At 46.9% G+C, this 23,596-nt stretch overlaps 1 protein-coding gene across 1 annotated transcript in view; it reads left to right on the top strand.

Moving 5' to 3' along the window:
- Positions 1-23,596, top strand: part of LOC134609422 (telomerase reverse transcriptase-like) — a 741,267-nt gene that overhangs the window by 604,250 nt on the left and 113,421 nt on the right. Inside the window, exon 10 of the mRNA XM_063453098.1 lies at positions 14,606-14,743. Coding sequence (XP_063309168.1) covers positions 14,606-14,743 — 138 coding nt within the window. The remainder of the gene's footprint in view (positions 1-14,605; positions 14,744-23,596) is intronic.

The following is a 23,596-nucleotide window of genomic DNA, read 5'->3' as shown; positions in this document are numbered from 1 at the left end:
AATGGAGACCCACAGGGGACCCTAATAAATAAAACAGTATTAGAAACCGTACATTCTTCGGGTGTTCTGCTATTTGATGCATGTAAGGTAATATCAAGTGGTAGAAAACCGTGGAATGTATGCGCGGATCTTAAATGGGAGAGAACGTATGGGTCTAATGATAAGTACATTTGTCCCAGTAGTAAAAACAAGTACGTAAATCCAAAATGTCCAGATAGGGATTATAATTATTGTCCATATTGGTCTTGTGTGGGGTGGGCAACTTGGGGACAGACAGTAGATAGGGATATGATTGTTACTAAGTTGCCTACCAAACCATATTGTAAGTCTATGGAGTGTAACCCAGTCCATATACTTATTAATAATCCTGAACAATTTATAGATAGGTTCGGAAACTTATTTGGGTTCCAGATATATGGGACGGGTTTGGATCCTGGGACAATATTATTTATAGGGATAGAGACCGATACCGTAGCATCCCAAACTCATCAGGTTTTCCATTCTTTTTATGAAGAGATGAGTGTAGAAAATAAGATCCCCCATAATGCTAAAAACCTGTTTATTGATCTAGCTGAGAGTATTGCTGGTAGTCTTAATGTGACCAACTGCTATGTGTGTGGAGGTACGAACATGGGAGACCAATGGCCCTGGGAAGCAAAGGAGGTAATGTATTCTGGTTCTGAGACAATTGAACAAATAATATCTTCTCAAGCCGATTATCAAATGAGTGTTAGAGGTAAATCTGAGTGGCGATTAAAGACCTCCATTATAGGTTATGTTTGCAAAGCAAGGAAAGGAATAATGTTTAATACATCTGTAGGAGAATTAACTTGTCTAGGGCAAAAAGCTTATAATGATAATACAAAGAATACAACCTGGTGGTCGGCTTCAAATGTCTCAGAACCACCTAACCCGTTTGCAAGTTATGCCAATTTAAAGGACGTGTGGTTTGATCTATCACATCTAGTTGGAAAGCCCCGGCAAATTTGTACTGGATCTGTGGTAAGAAAGTCTATTCGGAGTTACCACAGGACTGGGAAGGGGCATGTGTGTTAGGTATGCTCAAACCATCCTTCTTCTTGTTGCCTATTGAAACAGGAGAGACTTTGGGAGTTAAAGTATATGATGTGAATCATAGGAAGAAAAGGGGACCCCTAGAGATAGGTACCTGGGAAGATAATGAATGGCCTCCCCAGCGCATTATAGATTATTATGGGCCAGCTGCATGGGCAGAGGATTAGCTTTGGATTACCTATTGGCAGTAGAGGGAGGTGTATGTGGGAAGTTTAACCTAAGCAATTGCTGTCTTCAAATAGATGATGAAGGGCAAGCAATAGCTGAGCTTACTAGCCATATGGTTAAACTAGCGCATGTGCCTACTCAGGTATGGAAAGGGTATAATCCAAGTAGTTGGTTTGGTAATTGGTATGAGCAGTTTGGAGGTCTTAAGGCATTGGTAGGTGGAGTCATGCTAATCTTAATGCTGTGTCTTCTCCTACCATGTCTTGTTCCTTTGGTAGTTAGGTCTGTGCAGAGCATTAATATATAGCCATATATAGATATGAGGCTCTAAATCAGGGAGAACCAGTGCAGGAAGAGGAATGTTGAGGGATTCATGTCATTAATCGCAAGGTCTGGTCTGGTTCATGGCAACCTGAGGTATATGCAAACTATGGTTAAGTGATGCCTCCGGAATTGTGAAAATATCAGAGGCATCAAAGGGGGGAATGTGGTGGAATCTCGGTAAAAATAAATTTAGTAGGCAGAGATTACCACGTGGCATGTGTACGTGCATATACTGGTGTATCGGTCGGTTGGTTGCACTGGCAAAGATACAATCAGTAGTGTACGGAGCATGTGCGAGAATACCGGATGTAGTATTCCCCTCCTCCATTGTGCTGGGCAAGCCATGTGGTCAAACAGGAAGTTAGTTCTTGTTCGATTGATTGGGTAAGAGTATGTGTGGGTGGAGCTTATTATGGGAGGAGTTACATGCCTATATAAGGAACCTACACAGATCTTGTTGTATTTTGGTGACATTAGTCCCTCTGAGTCCCGTTCGGTGAATCGAATAAAGAATCTCTTCCTTCCTGAAGAAACCTGTGTCCATCTCTGTGCTTGGCTTCCGTCAGTTTCTCCGGTATCAGCAGCACTGATGCAGACGCCCCACACAAGTCTGGCAAGAGATAAGACCAGATGGTTTATTTTCCTTTTAAGTTTTATAAGTTTTATCTGTTTATGTAAATATGTAAATGTTCAGATTAACAACCTCTCTTTTTTACTTCGCACCTCCGCCCCTCATGGTGGCCGGAGCGTCTCAACCTAGGAGGTCAAAGCAACAAGTATCAGGGACACCCCAAAGACAAAACCTCTGAATCAACAAGACGACAACACCCGTAAGTCAGCTCACATGCACTCACCCCAGACACCACAATGTTCACTTGCATTAACTCCCTAAATGTCAAAGGGTTGAACGCCCCTAAAAAGTGCAGGCTCTTATACAGAGAACTTAAAAGACTAGGCCCAGACATAGCTTTTCTGCAAGAAACCCACCTACCCAAGACTCTGGGAATATCCCTCAAAGACCACATATACAGCACGGGATATGAAGCGACGGAGCAACGGAGTTGCGATACTAATACACAAACGCTGCCCACTACGGGTCACAGGGGTCAACCCAGACAATGACGGACGATACATTAAAGTCTCCGGGACGTTATATGCACACACTATACACCTTATAAACATCTATGCACCTAACGAACCAACCAGAGATTTCTGGGATCAAATGGCTGACAAACTGCAGGCTCTACAACACGGCATGATTATAATGGGAGGCGACTGTAACGCTGCTCTGTGCCCAGCCACAGACAGGGGGACCATAAGGGGTTTACCACGCTCGCACGGTAGAGGGAGACAAGATAGATTGTTATATGATTTTATAAGCACAACGGGTCTAATAGATGTGTGGAGGGCCCACCACCCAGGAGAGGTCGACTACACATTATATTCCGCACCCCACGACTCATATTCCCGTATAGACTATTTCTTAGTTAACAACCAAACCATCCAAAGGACCACCAAGTCCTCAATAGGATCTATCACATGGTCCGACCATGCAGACATAAGCATAGAACTAGGCAACCTTTGCACAGCAACCCAATGGAACTGGAAACTAAACACCTCCCTACTACAGGACCCAGATATCATAGAGACTATACGCAAGGAGATAGTAGAATATTTCCAACTAAACACCACTCAGGACCTGACGCCCACCACCATATGGGCCACTCATAAATCGGTCATCAGGGGTGCCCTCATTAGGGAAGCTACCAGAAAAAAGAAACTAAAAACACAACACCTAAAATCCCTCCTACGTGACCTACACACTCTAGAACAGAGACACAAATCTAACCCCACCTCCGAAGGGCTCACAGCCCTACAAACTACCCGACGCCACATCAAAGAGACCCTACTGGACGATGTAGCGAAGGCAATGACATGGTCTAAGAGAACATTCTATGAACAGGCCAACAAAATGCACACGCTATTGGCATGGACACTCCGCCCGCAACCAAAACAAACACACATCACGACAATTAGGGACCGCACAGGTCAGATTAAGACAGCACCTACAGACATAGCTCAAATATTCACAGAATTCTATAAAACCTTATACAATCACACACCCACTGATGCCGACAAAGCGCCACACATGCAGGATGAGATCAGACAATACCTTAACAAAATAGACCTCCCAAAACTGACCCCCTCACTAACAGAAACCATAGGGGAAGAATTCACAGCGGACGAAATAGACAGAGCCATCTCATGACTTAAGGGACGTAAAGCCCCGGACGGATACGAGGGCAGCTATTATAAGACATATAGAGAGGAACTGACACCCCACCTATTAAAGTGGTTCAACCACCTGATTCAGGGCGGACATCCTGACTCAGATATGTCCACGGCCCACATAGTATTAATACCAAAACCGGGAAAGGACACGACCTACCCAGAACACTACAGACCCATATCATTGATCAACCATGACGTAAAACTACTGGCCAAGATTTTAGCAGACAGACTCTCCCCACACTTACATAACCTAGTCCACGCAGACCAAGTGAGATTCATCCCCGACCGTCAGTTATTTGAAAACACCAGACGCAACATTGACCTAATATGGACACAGACGACTTCACGAATCCCAACGCTCATCCTCTCCCTCGACGCTGAAAAGGCGTTCGATAGAGTTAAGTGGATATACCTGTTTGAACTCTTATGACATCTGCGATTCCCTGAGACGTACATCAAAACAATCCAAGCCATGTACACTGATGTCAAGGCACTCATACGGATCCCGGGCGCCACAACAACCCCCATCACCCTACACAACGGCACATGCCAAGGCTGCCCGCTGTCACCCCTCTTGTTCGTACTCACATTAGAACCCCTATTACAAGCAATCAGATCGAACAGATCCATAGAGGGAATCGCAGTGGGCGACCAAACATACAAAGTATCGGGATATGCAGACGACGTCCTTCTCACCCTTACAAACTCAGGGAACTCAATGACGGCATTAGACAGAGAACTAACAGAATACGGAGCCCTCTCAGGTTACAAGGTCAACCTGTCCAAATCTGCTGCTCTCCCAATAGCCATGACAGCAAACGACACGACACACATAAGGAACCATCACCACTTACATATAACACATAATGCCATAAAATATCTAGGGATACAACTGACCGCAGATCCCCAAATTTTTACGGGGCGAACTACACCCCCCTTCTTAGGACCCTTGGCGCTGACCTCGACAGATAAACCTATATCTTGGATAGGGAGAGTCCACACGATAAAAAAATTAGCATTCTCCCCAGACTCCTCTTCCTCTTCCAAGCCCTCCCCATTCCCGTCACTAAAACGGACCTGGCCCCCTTACAGAGGACAATTGGGGACTTTATCTGGCAACACAAACAACACAGAGTGGCCCGCAACATATTATATAGACCCAAGGACGGAGGGGTGCTGGGTTTGCCCCATCTCTATAACTACTACCTGGCGGCCCAACTGGCACAGGTGGCCATGTGGCATTCGACACCGGGCGACCGCAGATGGGCAGACCTAGAAGCCGGCTTAACGGGAGCCGACCTACCCCAATTCTACATCTGGCTACCCAGAGAACACAGGGCCATCCTGCGCACAGATTGCCCAGCCATTCTAAACTCCCTCCGGGTGTGGGACTCTGCAGCCCTGAAACATAAACTAACCACGGCACCCTCCCCAATGATGCCCCTGTTGAGAAATAGAGCTTTCTTACCGGGAATGAGGGCCCGAGATTTCAAAAATATAGAGGAGGCAGGACTACAGAGGGTGATACACCTATATGAAGGGAATCAAATATTGTCATTTGAGAAGTTGACAGAGAGGACCAGGCTAGGCCCCTCAGACTTTTTTAGATATGTCCAACTAAGAGACTTCACACAACACAACCTAGCAAAAACGGCAGCAAAAACTACACCTACAGGTTTCGAACGAATATGCCTCAAAGAAAATCTTCCAAAGGGACTTATCACAAACCTATACGCTCACCTATGCACAAACAGCACCGACTGGGGCGACCTACACTACACCACACAATGGGAAACCGACCTCAAGGAGATCCTAGAGGGCACAGATTGGAGAGAAATATGGGACGCGAACAGGGCTATCTCAGTATGCGTCACCCAACAAGAGCAGGCCTACGAGACCATGCTGAGATGGTATACAACCCCGGTAAAACTGTACCGCATGCAAAAAAAACCCAGACGACCTGTGCTGGAGAGGGTGCGGACATAAAGGGACTTACATCCATATGTGGTGGGAATGCCCAACAGCACAGGCCTTCTGGAGGGATATTGGGAGCCTACTTGAACAAGTATTCCATAGGCAAATAAAAGTAGACCCATGGGTGTTCCTGCTCTCTAGAACGCTAGACGATTGGCCGAGGAAGGAACAAAAACTCCTACATAAAATTACACTGGCGGCCAGACTTACCATGGCGCAGGCGTGGCTTAAACCAGCAATCCCCCAGGTAAACGCAGTAATTCACAAAATAAAAGACATACAAGTTATGGACAACCTCACAGCACGAGTGAGAGGCAACATAAAAACCTACGAAAAAATCTGGGAATTGTGGATGGCTGGCGATTGGGGGTTATAAAAGGAGACCATACTAGGGCCACCCTGCAGACCCAATGCTCCATGCCAACACCGACACCAAGAGGACACCAAGGGAGCCTTCCCCCCTACACGGCGCTCCGACCTCCACCATGAGGAACCACCCCCCCCACCTGCCCGCCCCCCCCCCCCCCATTCTATCCCCCCCCTGTTTCGCCATAACTAGGTGGATGAGGGACAGACCACGTCTACCCATCCACAACCACGGGAGGTCATGTTTCTTACATATCCGGCCAATCCGCAATGTTTGAAGGTGTATAAATAGGTACACTGAACCCGGAGTAAGAATTTAAGCCAACAGGCTTGACCCTCCTAGCAGGATATTAACATGTTTTATTATGTTTCTTTTTACTGTGTTCTTACTATGCTCTATCTACGAAATATACAAATATGACACCAAACAGTGGATCTATGCAAACTTGAGAAACTACACCCGAACTGCAGACGCGGTATATTCAATTGCAATCCGAAACATGAACGGTTTCCAAACCAATGTAAACGGATGAATATGCCATGTAACCTATGTTTTAATGCATATGTGTATAACAATGTCATTCCAAAAATAAAGAAGAAACCGGTCCCTATGTCGGACGAGGTTCGGGAGGAATTGCACTGGTGGCTGAACTGCATGCAGGCCTGGAACGGCCGGGCCATATTCGGAAACCAGCCAGACTTCATGCTGGAGTCAGACGCCAGACGCTCAGGCTGGGGAGCAACAGACGGAACCTCCTCCACGGGAGTATGGACCCCCCAAGAGCTTTCTATGCACATCAACTGTCTGGAGCTCCTGGCAGGATCGTTCGCCATACGCAGCCTGGCAAAGGAACGATCCAACTGCTGCATCTTGCTCTGGATGGACAATGTCTCGGCGGTAAGATACATCAACCGCCTCTGAGGCACACGTTCCCAAGCACTAGTAGAACTCACAAAGGAAATCTTCGATTATTGCCTACCACGCAACATCACGCTGTTAGCGGAACACCTACCGGGGGAATCCAACATGACAGCAGATTGGTACTCACGCCACTGGCGAGACGCCAGCGACTGGCAACTAGACCCTCATATTTTCACGATACTGGATGCACAAAGGGGTCCCTTCTCCCTGGATTTATTCGCTTCCCGCAACAACCGTCAGACAAAGGACTTATTCAGCTGGCTCCCAGACCCGGAGAGTCTAGCAACGGACGCTTTTCTGCAACAATGGCCACAATACGGAGCTTACGCATTCCCGCCATTCTCAATGATTACAAGAGTCCTTCACCGGATCCGCATACAGAGGGTGATGCTGACTCTCATCACGCCTCTATGGCAAAGCCAACCATGGTTCCCGGATCTTCTGGAACTGTCAAACAGGGATCCCCTCCTCCTACCAGATACTCCGACCATCCTCAGGAACCCGATGGGACTACCCCATCCGCTGGTCAGGGCGGAACGGCTTCCTCTGGTGGCCTGGACTCTTTCATGGGTTCCTGGCAAACCGAGGACTTATCGCAGGAAACTAGAGATCTCCTATGGGATTCATGGGCACCAGGAACAAGGAGGTGCTACTTATCAGCATGGCACTGCTGGACAACTTGGTGTCTGGGACGGGATCTCAATCCCTTTACGGCACCTATTCCCTCCATCATGAATTTCCTCACCTCCCTATTCACAGCTGGGAAATCTATCAACGTGATACGTTCAGCCATCTCAGCGGCTCATACGCCGACTCAAGGGACACCGGTGGGCCAGAACCCACTCATCTGTAGACTCCTCTGCAGCAGGCGCCTTCGGCGCCCCCCGGAACCCAAATACTCGAGACTTTGGCATTGTCTTACAGTTTTTACGAGACTGACCTCCTAACGAGAATTTATCACTCCGCCAGCTTATGGCGAAATTCACCTTCCTGCTCTGCCTAGTCTCCTTTCTTCGGGTGCCCGATGTACGCGCTTTTGACGCCGACGCATTTACCTTTTGTCCAGCGGGAGTAACCTTCCAGGTCTCTAGATGCACGAAATCCGACTCTTCCTCTGTCTTTTACCCCTTTTTTTCCCTCAGACCCTCAGCTCTGTGTGGTCTCTACTCTCCGTCAATACGTGGAAGCTCCCACAAAGTTGCGGCCTTCTTCCAATCGTCAACTTCTCATCTCTTATGTCCGCCCCCCTACGGTCCAGTTTCGACCACTACGTTAGCCAGATGGGTTAAATGGCTCTTAGCCCTTGCCGGGATTGACCAGGCTTTTGGAGCACACTGAGTTAGAGTGGCCGCAGCCTCTTCCGCCTACGCGGCGGGGCCTCCCTTCCAGATATCTTATGAGCGGCGGACTGGACTAGTGAATCCACCTTTAGGACGTTCTACTTCCATCCTCCATCTAATCCAGCTTTTGCTTTACTTTCTCAGCATTGAAATTGCAAAATACGAAGCCTCCTGTCATGTAATAATATTGAAGATTATGTTAGCTTTAGTGTACCGATAAACTTAATTTTAATAATGACAGGAGGCGAGTATTTTCCATCCCTGCTCTCTTTCGCTCGTCCCTCTCTCTGTTTTCATGCATATTTCCAACGCTTTGTTTTCTGCCATTATTGTACTAATGCCTATTTTGAGTCACTCATACACTTATGCAGATATGCCATGTGGGTGGGATGTTTTAGTTAGCACCGATAGACAGGAGGAATGTATTTGTTCTGTTTTAATATTGGTGGTTTTAATTTAATCATAAGGGATAGACATTTCATTGTTTTTACACAACCATTTTTTTGGAATCTAATACCCTTTATATTCTCGTTTCAGTTTAACCAGATACCTCGAGGAACTAAAGACTCTATTCAAGATGTCATCGTCTTGTCACTGAAGATCGTCACTTGACATCAGGAAGTCTTCGCTTGGAATCTACCTGTTTTGTGTTCAGTTTTACATGTTGTTCTACCATTATCTTACCATGGACTTTTATGAGTTATCTTTATTATTATTCTGCATTGCAATCTTGTGATGTTGCATGCTTTAAGAGGAAATTAGGTCATATGTTACCTCTTAATACTCTATACTGCATTGCGATCGGTTCTCAGTTTTGTCACTCTTTTCTTTGCTGCTATGGAGTTAGTAAAGAAAGATAATGCAAAATATTCGCCTCCTGTCATTATTAAAATTAAGATTATAGGTACACTAAAGATAGCATAATCTTCAGTTGTAATCCCATTGTGAGACACACAGAATCTTTATATATTGCCAGTTTATGCTAATTTGAATTCTGGTTTATAATTTTGTGTATATGACTGTATATACTGTATTTCCTCAATACCATTGTTAGAAAGTTTCTATTTTCAAGCTCCTGGATACCTGCACCTTAGGGTGGTTTTAATTTTCTTTTTAATAGGATTACGGTAGGTGAAATCCTGCATTTCCAGTTTTGAGCACATCTACTTTTGATTGTTTTTATTCCCTCTCAGTCTGTCTCTTTCCTTTGGTAGCTTCAGAATCTTTTATTCATACACTCAGCACAACTTAGAATAGTGAGAGTGCAGCATACTTAAAGCGGCACTGTCATGCCGAATTCCGTTTTTTTTTAACCCGCCTCAACTACATCCAATCGACCCCCTAGTCATCCCCAAATGCCCCTATGCCCCCCACATTACCTATTTCTTATTCTTTATTTTCTGCCCCGATCTATATTCAGGGCGCCGCCATCTTTGTGTGGGTAGGTGAAGTCCCTGTGGGACACGTCATCTACCCACACTACACAGACTGTGAGATTCCCGCACATGCCCAGTGAAACACCTGGACATGCGAACGGGAATTTCACCTATTCATTCATTCATCAGACAGACGAATGAATGAATAGAAAAAATCAGACGAACAAACTAACACTGTGTATCAGTGTTAGTTTGTTCGTTCGGTTTATTACAAGGAGGGAGCTACCGGCGTGCAGCTCCCTCCTTGCATTATGTAAAGACAGAAGCGGCAGGGAGCAGTGCTCCCCACCACTTCATTAGCCCCCCAGGTCCTCCCCTCACTCTATGGGGGTCAATATGACCCCCATAATAGCACAAGGGAGATTCAAATCTCCCCGATGCCCCTACTCACTATATCGCGAGTAGGGGCATGTCCACTAAACAGTGAGCAGCCTGTGGCTGCTCACTGTAAAAAAAAAAAAAAAAAAAAAAAAAAAAAAAAGGTAATAAGGGGGGGACGGGGGACCTACTGTCCTCCCCCGCCGGCCCCCACCCCTGGACGGCGGGTGGGGGCCATAATGGGAATGAGGGGGGACCTACTGTCCTCCCCTCAGGCCCCCACCCCTGGGCGGCGGGTGGGGGCCATAATAGTAATAAGGGGGGGGGACCTACTGTCCTCCCCTCAGGCCCCCACCCCTGGGCGGCGGGTGGGGGCCATAATAGTAATAAGGGGGGGGGGACCTACTGTCCTCCCCCCGGCCCCCACCCCTGGGCGGCGGGTGGGGGCCATAACGATAATGGGGGGGGACCTACTGTCCTCCCCCCGCCCCCACCCCTGGGCGGCGGGTGGGGGCACTAAGTAAATTCCCCCCCCCATCAAGGTGACTAGGGGTGCCCAAGCCCCTAGTCACCCACCCCCCACCCAAATAAAAAATGCCCCTACCTACCCCCCTCACCCTAAAAAATAGTGAGGGGGGAATAAAATTGCTAACCTGTAAAGTAAAATTAAACTTACCATTCGACGTCTTCTTTTTTCTAAAATCTTCATTTTTCAGCCCCAAAAAAGGCCAAATAAAAAACCATCATAGCCGTCGAACTAAAAATAAAATAAAAAACCCGAGCGCAAAAAAAAAAACCAGACGAAAAAGAAAAAACCCGAGCGCACAAAAAAATAATCCATCTTCACCCATGGAGGGCTCCGCGCAGACTGAGCTCCGCAGGGCTGGGCAAGGCTTATAAAGCCTTGCCCCGCCCTGCAATTAGCCTAAGAACACTCTGATTGGTGGGTTTAAGCCAATCAGAGTGCTCTGTGTCATTTTACAAGCGTGGGAAAGTTCCAAAGAACTTTCCCACGCTTGTAAAATGACACAGAGCACTGTGACTGGATGGATTTCAAGCCATCCAATCACAGTGCTCTGTGTCATTTTACAAGCGTGGGAAAATTCTTTGGAACTTTCCCACGCTTGTAAAATGACACAGAGCACTGTGATTGGATGGATTTCAAGCCATCCAATCACAGTGCTCTGTGTCATTTTACAAGCGTGGGAAAGTTCCAAAGAACTTTCCCACGCTTGTAAAATGACACAGAGCACTGTGACTGGATGGATTTCAAGCCATCCAATCACAGTGCTCTGTGTCATTTTACAAGCGTGGGAAAATTCCAAAGAACTTTCCCACGCTTGTAAAATGACACAGAGCACTGTGATTGGATGGATTTCAAGCCATCCAATCACAGTGCTCTGTGTCATTTTACAAGCGTGGGAAAGTTCCAAAGAATTTTCCCACGCTTGTAAAATGACACAGAGCACTGTGATTGGATGGATTTCAAGCCATCCAATCACAGTGCTCTGTGTCATTTTACAAGCGTGGGAAAATTCCAAAGAACTTTCCCACGCTTGTAAAATGACAAAGAGCACTCTGATTGTCTTAAACCCACCAATCAGAGTGTTCTTAGGCTAATTGCAGGGCGGGGCAAGGCTTTATAAGCCTTGCCCCGCCCTGCGGAGCTCAGTCTGCGCGGAGCCCTCCATGGGTGAAGATGGATTATTTTTTTGTGCGCTCGGGTTTTTTCTTTTTCGTCGGGTTTTTTATTTTATTTTTAGTTCGACGGCTATGATGGTTTTTTATTTGGCCTTTTTTGGGGCTGAAAAATGAAGATTTTAGAAAAAAGAAGACGTCGAATGGTAAGTTTAATTTTACTTTACAGGTTAGCAATTTTATTCCCCCCTCACTATTTTTTAGGGTGAGGGGGGTAGGTAGGGGCATTTTTTATTTGGGTGGGGGGTGGGTGACTAGGGGCTTGGGCACCCCTAGTCACCTTGATGGGGGGGGGGATTTACTTAGTGCCCCCACCCGCCGCCCAGGGGTGGGGGCCGGGGGGGGGCAGTAGGTCCCCCCCCCCTTATTACTATGATGGCCCCAACCCGCCGCCCAGGGGTGGGGGCCGGGGGGGGGGAGGACAGTAGGTCCCCCCCCCCTATTACTATTATGGCCCCCACCCGCCGGCCAGGGGTGGGGGCCGGGGGGGAGGACAGTAGGTCCTCCCCCCTTGTTACTGTTATGGCCCCCACCCGCCGCCCAGGGGTGGGGGCCTGGGGGGGGGGGGAGGACAGTAGGTCCCCCCCCCCCTATTACTATTATGGCCCCCACCCGCCGGCCAGGGGTGGGGGCCGGGGGGGAGGACAGTAGGTCCCCCCCCTACTACTATTATGGCCCCCACCCGCCGCCCAGGGGTGGGGGCCGGGGGGTGGAGGACAGTAGGTCCCCCCCCCCTCTTATTACCATTATGGCCCCCACCCGCCGGCCAGGGGTGGGGGCCGGGGGGGAGGACAGTAGGTCCCCCCCCCTACTACTATTATGGCCCCCACCCGCCGCCCAGGGGTGGGGGCCGGGGGGGGAGGACAGTAGGTCCCCCCCCCCCCCTTTATTAACATTATGGCCCCCACCCGCCGCCCAGGGGTGGGGGCCGGGGGGTGGAGGACAGTAGGTCCCCCCCCCTCTTATTACCATTATGGCCCCCACCCGCCGGCCAGGGGTGGGGGCCGGGGGGGAGGACAGTAGGTCCCCCCCCCTCTACTACTATTATGGCCCCCACCCGCCGCCCAGGGGTGGGGGCCGGGGGGGAGGACAGTAGGTCCCCCCCCCCCTTTATTAACATTATGGCCCCCACCCGCCGCCCAGGGGTGGGGGCCGGGGGATGGAGGACAGTAGGTCCCCCCCCCTCTTATTACCATTATGGCCCCCACCCGCCGGCCAGGGGTGGGGGCCGGGGGGGAGGACAGTAGGTCCCCCCCCCCCTACTACTATTATGGCCCCCACCCGCCGCCCAGGGGTGGGGGCCGGGGGGAGGACAGTAGGTCCCCCCCCCCTTTATTAACATTATGGCCCCCACCCGCCGCCCAGGGGTGGGGGCCGGGGGGTGGAGGACAGTAGGTCCCCCCCCCTCTTATTACCATTATGGCCCCCACCCGCCGGCCAGGGGTGGGGGCCGGGGGGGAGGACAGTAGGTCCCCCCCCCTCTACTACTATTATGGCCCCCACCCGCCGCCCAGGGGTGGGGGCCGGGGGGGAGGACAGTAGGTCCCCCCCCCCCTTTATTAACATTATGGCCCCCACCCGCCGCCCAGGGGTGGGGGCCGGGGGATGGAGGACAGTAGGTCCCCCCCCCCTCTTATTACCATTATGGCCCCCACCCGCCGGCCAGGGGTGGGGGCCGGGGGGGAGGACAGTAGGTCCCCCCCCCCCCCTACTACTATTATGGCCCCCACCCGCCGCCCAGGGGTGGGGGCCGGGGGGGAGGACAGTAGGTCCCCCCCCCCCTTTATTAACATTATGGCCCCCACCCGCCGCCCAGGGGTGGGGGCCGGGGGGGGGGGGTACAATAGGTCTCCCTCCCTTATTTTACTTAACGGCCCCACCCGTCATTTAGGGGTGGGGGGCAATATTTTTTTTTTTTTTTTTCTACAGTGAGCAGCCACAGGCTGCTCACTGCTTACTAGACATGCCCCTACTCGCGGTATAGCGAGTAGGGGCATATTATTTACTAATACCAAGTCATTTTTACTTGGTGTTAGTAAATTTGGCTGAAAGACCAGTTTAGGTCTTTCAGCCTTTTAGTAGATAGCTCCCTGATACCGTGGGAATTAGGGAGTTATCTACTAAGCGGCTGCAAGATGCAGCCACAGCAATGAATAGGATCGGAGTTTCATTCATTTGAATGAAATTCCGATCCGAACAAAGTACCGAATTGCATCCTAACACCAATGGAGAAACTCTTCTCATTCTGTTAGGATGCAATTCGGCAGTTTTGCCGGCGTTCTGTCTAAGTGTCAGGACTTTCGGCAATACTGACAGGAAGCATTGTGGGAACAGGGAGGAAAGCTAGGGATCATGGGAAAATTGCTCTGACCAGCGGAAATGAAGCACACTTTGCTCCTCCGCTGGTCAGAGCTGGTCAAGCGGAGGAATCCCATAAGACAAAGAGTCCCTACTTTGTCTTATGGTTTTAAAGAAAACTAAAGAAGAATGGAAGAAATGAATAACAGATCCCGAGAGAGGGTGAGAAGAGGAAGAGATTGAGGAAAGGTAAGTTCGGCATGACAGTGCCGCTTTAAAGCACACAGGCCATGCAGGAGGAAGAGAAAAAGATGCAGCCCACATACTAGTCCAAAAGGCATCAGCCTAGTATACCTGATGGCTAGTCTGACAATGTCCTTTTTTCATTTCTACAGATATGACAATTGGCACCAAAGAAGCGTCTGATCCATTCCCTTTTGAAGCTGCTCAATGGCTCAGTTGTCATGCATTCTTGACAAAGTTTACTACTCATAAGGCAATATACAAGTGTTTACTTGTTCCTTTAAAAAAATGTAAGTACATTTTATTGCCATTCGTTCGAACTCTTAGTGGCTTCTTTAAGTTGCCATAATCAAATAAATGCTTTATCCATAATGCATGCTTTTATTATGTCTGAAATACATTTTCTAAATATCTATAACTCATCTGAAATTATATTAACCTCTTAAGGACTAAGACTATTTTGAGATGTTATGCATTTGTGACCAAGGGCATTTTGGCATTTTTACCACAATTTCACCTTTTAATTGCACCCATACATATAATTTTTTTATTTTTTTTTTTAAATCATAAATACCGGTAGGTATATTTTGATAACTAATATGTATGCATAACACAATAGTGAATAGCAATATATATATATATATATATATATATATATATATATATATATATATATATTTTTATGGTTTTTTTTTCCCCCAATAAAAACACAATTTTGTTTCTCAGTTTTACATTTAATACGTTCTACACACCAAATGCATCTAAAGAAAAAAAAAATCAATTTAGGATTTTTTTTGTTTGTTTTTTTGTGTAATAAAACAATTATTGGGAGTGAATTACAGTGAGAGAATCCAAAACTGATACACAATACTAAATATTTGTAGAAAGTACATACCCCAGGCTATTTATCTAAGAGCATTTTGACATCCCTAATTTAACCATTTCACAAGCCTAGATCAAAATATTTAGATCTTTGAGGTTTTTTTTGGACACATGATTTATTTTGGTGAAATTCACAGCTTTTAAGGGCTTCCATTATAAAAACTGGAGGCCTACAGGAGTAATGGCTGCATGGATTTGTTTGAAATGGTCCAGGGTGATAGTGCTTATTGAGAGAAACCAATATATTTTAAGAATCTGGGACTGCTCCTTACAGTGTTTTTCTTTGCCAGGCAGATGCTGGCAGGGCCGGACTGAAGATACAAAGCAGCCCTGAAAAAAAAAAAAAAAAAATCTATGCCAGCCCCATAAGTCAGTCATTGTGCCATGAATTGTCACATGTAATATGCACGGCTATGTCTTGCCACCCCAGATGATTGAGTAATCTAATACATGTGTTTATATATTATTCAAGCATCTGGGGTGGAGAGAGAGCGAGAAAAAAAAAGAGAGCGAGAGAGAGCGAGAAAAAAAAGAGAGCGAGAGAGAGCGAGAAAAAAAAAAGAGAGCGAGAGAGAGCGAGAAAAAAAAAGAGAGCGAGAGAGAGCGAGAAAAAGAGAGCGAGAGAGAGCGAGAAAAAAAAAGAGAGCGAGAGAGAGCGAGAAAAAAAAAGAGAGCGAGAGAGAGCGAGAAAAAAAAGAGAGCGAGAGAGAGCGAGAAAAAAAATGAGCGAGAGAGAGCGAGAAAAAAAATGAGCGAGAGAGAGCGAGAAAAAAAAGAGCGAGAGAGAAAAAAAAGAGCGAGAGCGAGCGAGAGAAAAAAGAGAGCGAGAGCGAGCGAGAGAAAAAAGAGAGCGAGAGCGAGCGAGAGAAAAAAGAGAGCGAGAGCGAGCGAGAGAAAAAAGAGCGAGAGCGAGCGAGAGAAAAAAGAGAGCGAGAGCGAGAGAAAAAAGAGAGCGAGAGCGAGCGAGAGAAAAAAGAGAGCGAGAGCGAGCGAGAGAAAAAAGAGTGCGAGAGCGAGCGAGAGAAAAAAGAGAGCGAGAGCGAGCGAGAGAAAAAAGAGAGCGAGAGCGAGCGAGAGAAAAAAGAGAGCGAGAGCGAGCGAGAGAAAAAAGAGCGAGAGCGAGCGAGAGAAAAAAGAGCGAGAGCGAGCGAGAGAAAAAAGAGCGAGAGCGAGCGAGAGAAAAAAGAGCGAGAGCGAGCGAGAGAAAAAAGAGCGAGAGCGAGCGAGAGAAAAAAGAGCGAGAGCGAGCGAGAGAAAAAAGAGCGAGAGCGAGCGAGAGAAAAAAGAGCGAGAGCGAGCGAGAAAAAAAAGAGCGAGAGCGAGCGAGAAAAAAAAGAGCGAGAGCGAGCGAGAAAAAAAAGAGCGAGAGCGAGCGAGAAAAAAAAGAGCGAGAGCGAGCGAGAAAAAAAAGAGCGAGAGCGAGCGAGAAAAAAAAGAGCGAGAGCGAGCGAGAAAAAAAAGAGCGAGAGCGAGCGAGAAAAAAAAGAGCGAGAGCGAGAAAAAAAAGAGCGAGAGCGAGAAAAAAGCGAGAGCGAGCAAAAAGAGAGCGAGAGCGAAAGAGAGCGAGAGCGAAAGAGAGCGAGAGCGAAAGAGAGCGAGAGAAAGAGAGCGAGAGAGCGAGAAAGAGAGAGAGAGAGAGAAAAAGAGTAACACACCCAGTGCTCTAAGCCAGCCTTAACTGCTTTCCTTCTGCACACCCAGTGCTCAGTCACCTTGATTATCTCACAGGAGAGAACAGAGTCTCTCCTATCTGCTTCCAGGGAGGAAGCCAGTAATCCCCCTTTACCTGCCTAGCAGGGAAGGGTTTATTCCCACTGCTGCAGCTGATTATCTGCAGCTGAGCAGTGGGTTGAGAGACAGATCAAAACTCTGGCCTGGAACGTATTTCTCCCAGGTGTATGCAAACTGCGGAGTGGAGCATTGGCCCACCCTGCTCTCCAAATGCTCCACCCCAGGGGCCCATAACTAAACTTTGGTTTGTGTTGCCTACAACACATACTACACATACTGCCTCTGTGGTTAAATGTTATAGGCCTATCTGCATTCACTTTATCACAATATATATATATATATATATATATATATATATATATATATATATATATATATATCTATATGGCCAGACCGGAGTACATTGATGTTGTGGCAGGCTTATGCAATATATGATTAAATAATGTAACTAAACCCCCATTATTTTTTGGTGAGGTGTTTTTAAAGTGAATAAGCAAGTGCACTGGATTGTGTATTTTGTATGTTGTATATATTGGCCCCAGCAGCACCCTATAATGTATGCATGTTCAGGTGAGTGCAGCCATCTTGTTTTTACCTCTCTCTCTCTCTCTCTCTCTCTAATGCCTGCCCTTATGAGATCAACCCACTTACCTTTTTGGTGAGATGTTTTTAAACTCTTAGTGACTGCAGACATATCAGGTATATCCAACCAAAACCGGTCCTTAAAGACCGCGGACATACCTGATATGTCCGCAGAGAATTAGATCGCTTCCAGGAGCTCTAATGGTATTGCAGGCATTGCTGCAATACCCCCCTCACTGCCGAGCCCCTCACTGCCGTCATTGCCGGTAGCTCCACGCTGAGCCCGGCAATGACACAGAGCATCGAAAGACTACAGGCAGGCTTACGATGCTCTGCCTGTAATGAATGCCTCGAGTGGTCGAGGCACTCAGTAAATGTAAAACAAAAAAATTATTTAACAATTAAAAAAAATTAACCCCTACCCTCCCGCCCTCTCCCTCTCCATGTACTTACCGATCGCCACCATTCCCCCGCCGGCAATCGTTCTTCTTAGCCCAGACAGTCCCCCCTCTGCAATTTAAAACCCCCAGGGGCCATGTTACCACTCTAAAAGCAATAGGTGTCCACAGTGCCTGAACTGACAAAAAAAAAAAAATATATATATATATATATATATACACACACACACACACACACACACTGTCATACTAAGTGTATTTTTATTAATATATACATATATTAATATAAAAATACACAGAGTAAAATATATAATTGTATATATATATATATATATATAAATAATTCAAAATAAACACACACACACGTATTATATACACACACGGATTATATGTATGTGTGTGTATAAATTATATGTAGAAAGGCCATTAGGCCTGAATTTGTGGGAGGAGTAAGTCCCCTACTTAAACACCCAGCCCCTACTCACCTTTGACGTTCAAGTGTTCCTTGTACTACTTCCGGTTCACGAGTCTTCACGTGCGCGTCATTTCCGGTCCGGACGTCCCCTGTATCAGCTGCACGGCTGAATCCTCCGTGCTACCGGCGGTCCCGCTCAGTACTACCGGCGGTCCGGCAGATTTCCCCGGTCTGCTTCCTGCCTAATCGTGAGTCCTCTCATTCCGGTCCCCTCCACATCGCTCGGTGGTTCAGCAGGGGACCGGAAGACTAATGACATTTAAAAATCTTACCGGGGACCACCCATGCTCCCCTCACGCCATGGTCTCTTTCTAAACACCCGTCTGGGGGGTTCTACACTCCCCCCCCCCCCTCACGGTCTTAAAATCTGGGAAACGTTACTTTATGCCAGGGGGATAATACATAAAAAATAAAAACTCATACTAAAACTCATAACATGGTTATAAGAAGCCATGTTTTTGATGTAGATTAATTTAGAAATAAACAAATATGTTTAAATGTCTGTTCCTGTCCAAATCTGAGATGATTAAATTGCGTATACGCAGAAGTAAGCTCACACTGACACATGGAGTTCAGGTTAAAAGCACTTCAGAAAATTTAATGCAATCTAGCTGGAAAACAGTTATGCAGATCTTTTTAAAGGCAAAATGACATCATCATTGAATATCAGATAATAACAAATAAACATCATTAATTGGATTAAATGTTATGTGACTATATCAGTGTCCACCCATCAATATTATTAATTGGATCAAAAACTAAGTGGTTAGCTTCGTGTCCACCCACCAAGAGGTGGTATTATTTTGGACACGGGTGGGGACAAGGGGGTCTTGAGCGTCATTTTACACGGTCGGTGATGTCAGATCTCGTGGTCAGGTGCAAGGTCTCTTATGAATAGAACATTTCATTACTACAGTGTTCTCATGGCCTTCAATTTATACTATGTTGCGAGTTAGGGGAATTTCAGCAGTTCCTGGGTTAGTCATATCTTTATGGAAAAATACAGTCTTTGTCTATTGTGTTAGATGTGCTGAGCAATTCTGTCATGTAATGTAGTGTTCATATGGAGAAGTCAGGTTATGAGGACAAAATGGAGGATTTGTCACAGCATCAGGTTAAAATGGAGTTAGTGCAAGAATTCAATACAAGTACAATAAAGACTTTTTAATAATTCTACATCATTTTCACTATGTGGGGAAATGAAGTCTTACCAGTTTCCATATTTTGCATTACTTATGTATTACAACGTTCATTCATTCTTTTTCAATATATTCTGTGTAGCTGTTCACATACCTAGTTTATTGGACTGACATCGCCACCTAGTGGTTTTTTATGGTACTTACTGTTCTGTAAAAACATACAGCTTCCCTGCTAGTAATTACTATTCACATAGTATTTTTTACTATGCCTTAAACGTGCTAAATAATCTCTGCCCTGTTAAAATAAATCTCTTTGATCTCCACAGATCGCACTTTGCCACATAGTACGGCAAAAAATTGCAATTAAAAAACTGGGGTTCTTATCCTTAATCCAGTTTCCTTTCTACGCTACTACCAACCGTTCGGTCATACTATATTTCAAACCCTGCTTATTGTCCTTTAAACCAGGTATAGTATTTATATTTTACTTTTATTCTCTGTTTGAGGTAACTCAGGCAGCCAACAAGTTACACTTGTCAACTCACTCTGCGCTCATGCGTTAAGCCCCCTTAGGTTCTACTACGATACCATCTACAACTTTCCCCGTCTAAATTCTAAATAATTGTACCTTATCCAGGTATAGTTTTCTTTAAATCTTCAATATATTACTTAAGTTTCTCATGAAAAGGCCTCAGACAGCCTTCACGGTTCATGCCCCCCCCCCCCCCATTAACTCATATGGCACCCTTTTGCCACGCTCACGCAGACCTACATCTGTCTCAAACCCCTTAGGCTCTGCTACGACATCATGAACCACTGGACCTCTCTCTCATACACTTGAAGAAACAAGTCCACGGGTATAATCTCTATCAATGTTAGTATCCTACCAGCACATAAAACGCCAATTACCCCATAGTTTTTACGTGAACTGGCTCACAGGGTCTGAACGCCAGACCTAGCTCACCGAGGCATTTCCAAATCATCTCCCAAACCTCAACACGGAGGTACGGCCCACGCCCAAATCATAGTTAATCGCCTCATTCGCCCTTCTACAGGGCCGTAGTCAGGGCCTCACTCGTCACGGCCACACGTTTTGAAACCTTTTAAATGTCACCGAGAGGCCAACTTCCCGCCACCACATCCGTGGCAACATAATCCACTTCGCCCAAATCATAGATAGAGCCTCTCACCGCCACTTGGCATTAGCAGGGCCTCAACCGTCACTAGTCTAAGTTAAGTTTTTCGCTTCGGCAATAATCCTACAGTCCAGTTCATATAAGCTTCCTCCCCCCCACTTTTCTGCCCGGCTTTCATGCACCAAAATCAGACACTTTTACGTGCAGGCACCGCTCACACCAAGCACTATCACCAAGCACTGCAATCACCTACACTAGGGCACTTAACATTTTCAATAAATTCACTGCTGAATTCGGATTACAAAGCGATTTCTCAAACCAAACCATGGTGGCTTTTGCCTCCTTTTGCCATTTACATTTAAAACTTTCACACAACGGGGCGTGGCCTGACTCCGCATGGAAGCAGTCGCATAATCTGAGCGCTCCGCCATTCCGTGGACTAACACAGCGTGTAACACAGCATTACACCGCCAAAACACGACTGAAAACCGAGGAGAGCTCAGGGGAAGTCATGTCGACTAAGTCAACGAAAAAAATGAAGCAGAGAACCCTTCACTCGCACCTCACAACGGGCCGAAGTGACAGCCAAGATGGCGCCGACGACCGTAGCCCCACAGCTATAGACTGCGAACCGGGTGAGTGTCCAGATCCAACGGACCCCCCCTGTACCCAACCGGCCACGGATGCCTCCGTGAGCCACATGTTGCAGTCCCTGCAGTCCATTCTCCGTTCAGATTTCTCTAAAATGGCGGCGGACGTCAGGGCAGACATCCAGGCCCTAGGGGACAGGACGGCGCATTTAGAGGAGGCGACAGAAGGGCTAAGGGAAGCCCACAACGACTTAGCAGAAGCACATACTGCATTGCAGCAAAAGGTACAATACTTAGAAGGGAAAATAGCAGACAATGAGGACAGAGACAGAAGAAACAACATAAGATTGAGGGGGGTGCCTGAGGAAGTGGGCCCACAAGACCTGCCTAAATTTGTACAGGACATGTTTAAGGCACTCATCCCAGAGTTAGAGGCCTCAGACCTCCGGCTAGACCGCACGCACAGACTGCCTAAGCCTAAACACCTGCCTTCCTCCACACCAAGGGACGTAATCACCAGAGTCCACTACTTTACAGTGAAAGACCAAATCATGCAGGCCTCCAGGAAGCACCCTCCGCTGCCGCAAAAGTTTGCAGAAATCAAGTTGTTCATTGATCTATCTGCAGCGACTATGTTCAAGAGAAGAGAATTTGCACCGATAACCCTTGCTTTACGATCGGCTAACATCCCTTACAAATGGGGATTCCCAACGAAATTAATACTTAAGAGGAATGGAACTGACAAGATAATCTCCACGCCACGTGACGGCGCGAGACTACTCAAAGAATGGGACATTCCTATACCACCACCGCCAGGCAGCTCCAGATCCCCGACGACATCACCACCCCGAAAGCAGACGAAAGGCCACAACTCGCTCCCTTGGCACAACATGAACATTCCAGAAATATACCAGCGGCACGACGACAACTTGGGGCGCACCGTTCCTGCCCATCGTTGATAAACCACAGATATGTATATGTTAACAGAGACTATATACGCAAATCCCCCCTGTGCACCCTCATACCTGTCTTCACTTTAATGGTGTCGCACAGCCGAGAGTCCACACGAGGCGGCTGATTATACATGATTGTTACAACTATTAGTTAGATATTATTATAATACTGAATATTTTGCTTTCTCTACGACCTGTGATTTCTGATACCGAGTGTTACCAGTGGAGCACACCCACTAATTTGAGTTATCATTATTTTAGCTTTTCCCCACGTGTGCATACCCCATTAGTAACGCTACGACAGCACCCACGGTACCCCACAAGGCTTAAGAACTAAGCCACTTTATTACCCGTCAGCAGATTTCTGCACCAGCCACCTGGCTATCGGGCTTGTATATAGTTCACGTTTTTCTGTTATATAGTGCTACCTAACCCTCCCCCCCCCCCCCCCACCAGTGTCGCCACCACACTCCGACGGCGCTGTCACAAAGCTCAGGTAGACAACGAACCTAAAATTCACACTGGTGACATGTCCCTCAAGGTACTTTCTCTTAATGTAAAAGGGCTAAATACACCCAATAAGAGGAGATTGGCACTGCTAGAGGCCAAAAATCAGAAGGCGCATGTCGTTTTTTTCCAAGAAACCCACTTTAAATGGGGATCTCGCCCCAGATTCAACTCACCCTGGTTTCCTATAGACCATCACTCCTGCTATTCCACAAAAAAAAGAGGAGTGTCCACTTTAATTAGCAAACAAACTACTTTTGAACTGATCTGAAAAATCACTGATAAAAAAGGTAGATACCTGATAATTCAATGCCATCTCAACAATAACCCCTTCACCTTAATGAACATATATGGGCCTAACGAGAACCAAGAGGAGTTTATGTCTAGAATGTTTGCATTATTGAACCTGTATAAATTTGGGGAGGTAATACTTGGAGGCGACACAAATTTTCTTCTAGATAGCTTTAGAGACTCATCAGCCTCGAAAACAGTGGCAACGACCACCTCCAAGAGGAGGCTCACACAGTCACGTAACATTCAAGACGTCTTAGCAACACATGACTTTGTAGACCCTTGGCGAATCACACACCCCTCTGAAACAGATTACACCTGCTACACTGCGGTGCATAACAGCTACTCCAGGATAGACAGGTTCCTAATAAAGACCACATCCCTCACAAAAATTCTGGACACAGAAATAGGAGACATCACGTGGTCAGACCACGCTCCTATCACATTAACACTCAAAGA

The sequence above is a fragment of the Pelobates fuscus genome, chromosome 4 (assembly GCF_036172605.1).
Source record: "Pelobates fuscus isolate aPelFus1 chromosome 4, aPelFus1.pri, whole genome shotgun sequence".
Taxonomy (NCBI): domain Eukaryota; kingdom Metazoa; phylum Chordata; class Amphibia; order Anura; family Pelobatidae; genus Pelobates; species Pelobates fuscus.
Note: the sequence above shows the minus strand (reverse complement) of the source record. Positions and strands in the feature narration are given on the sequence as shown.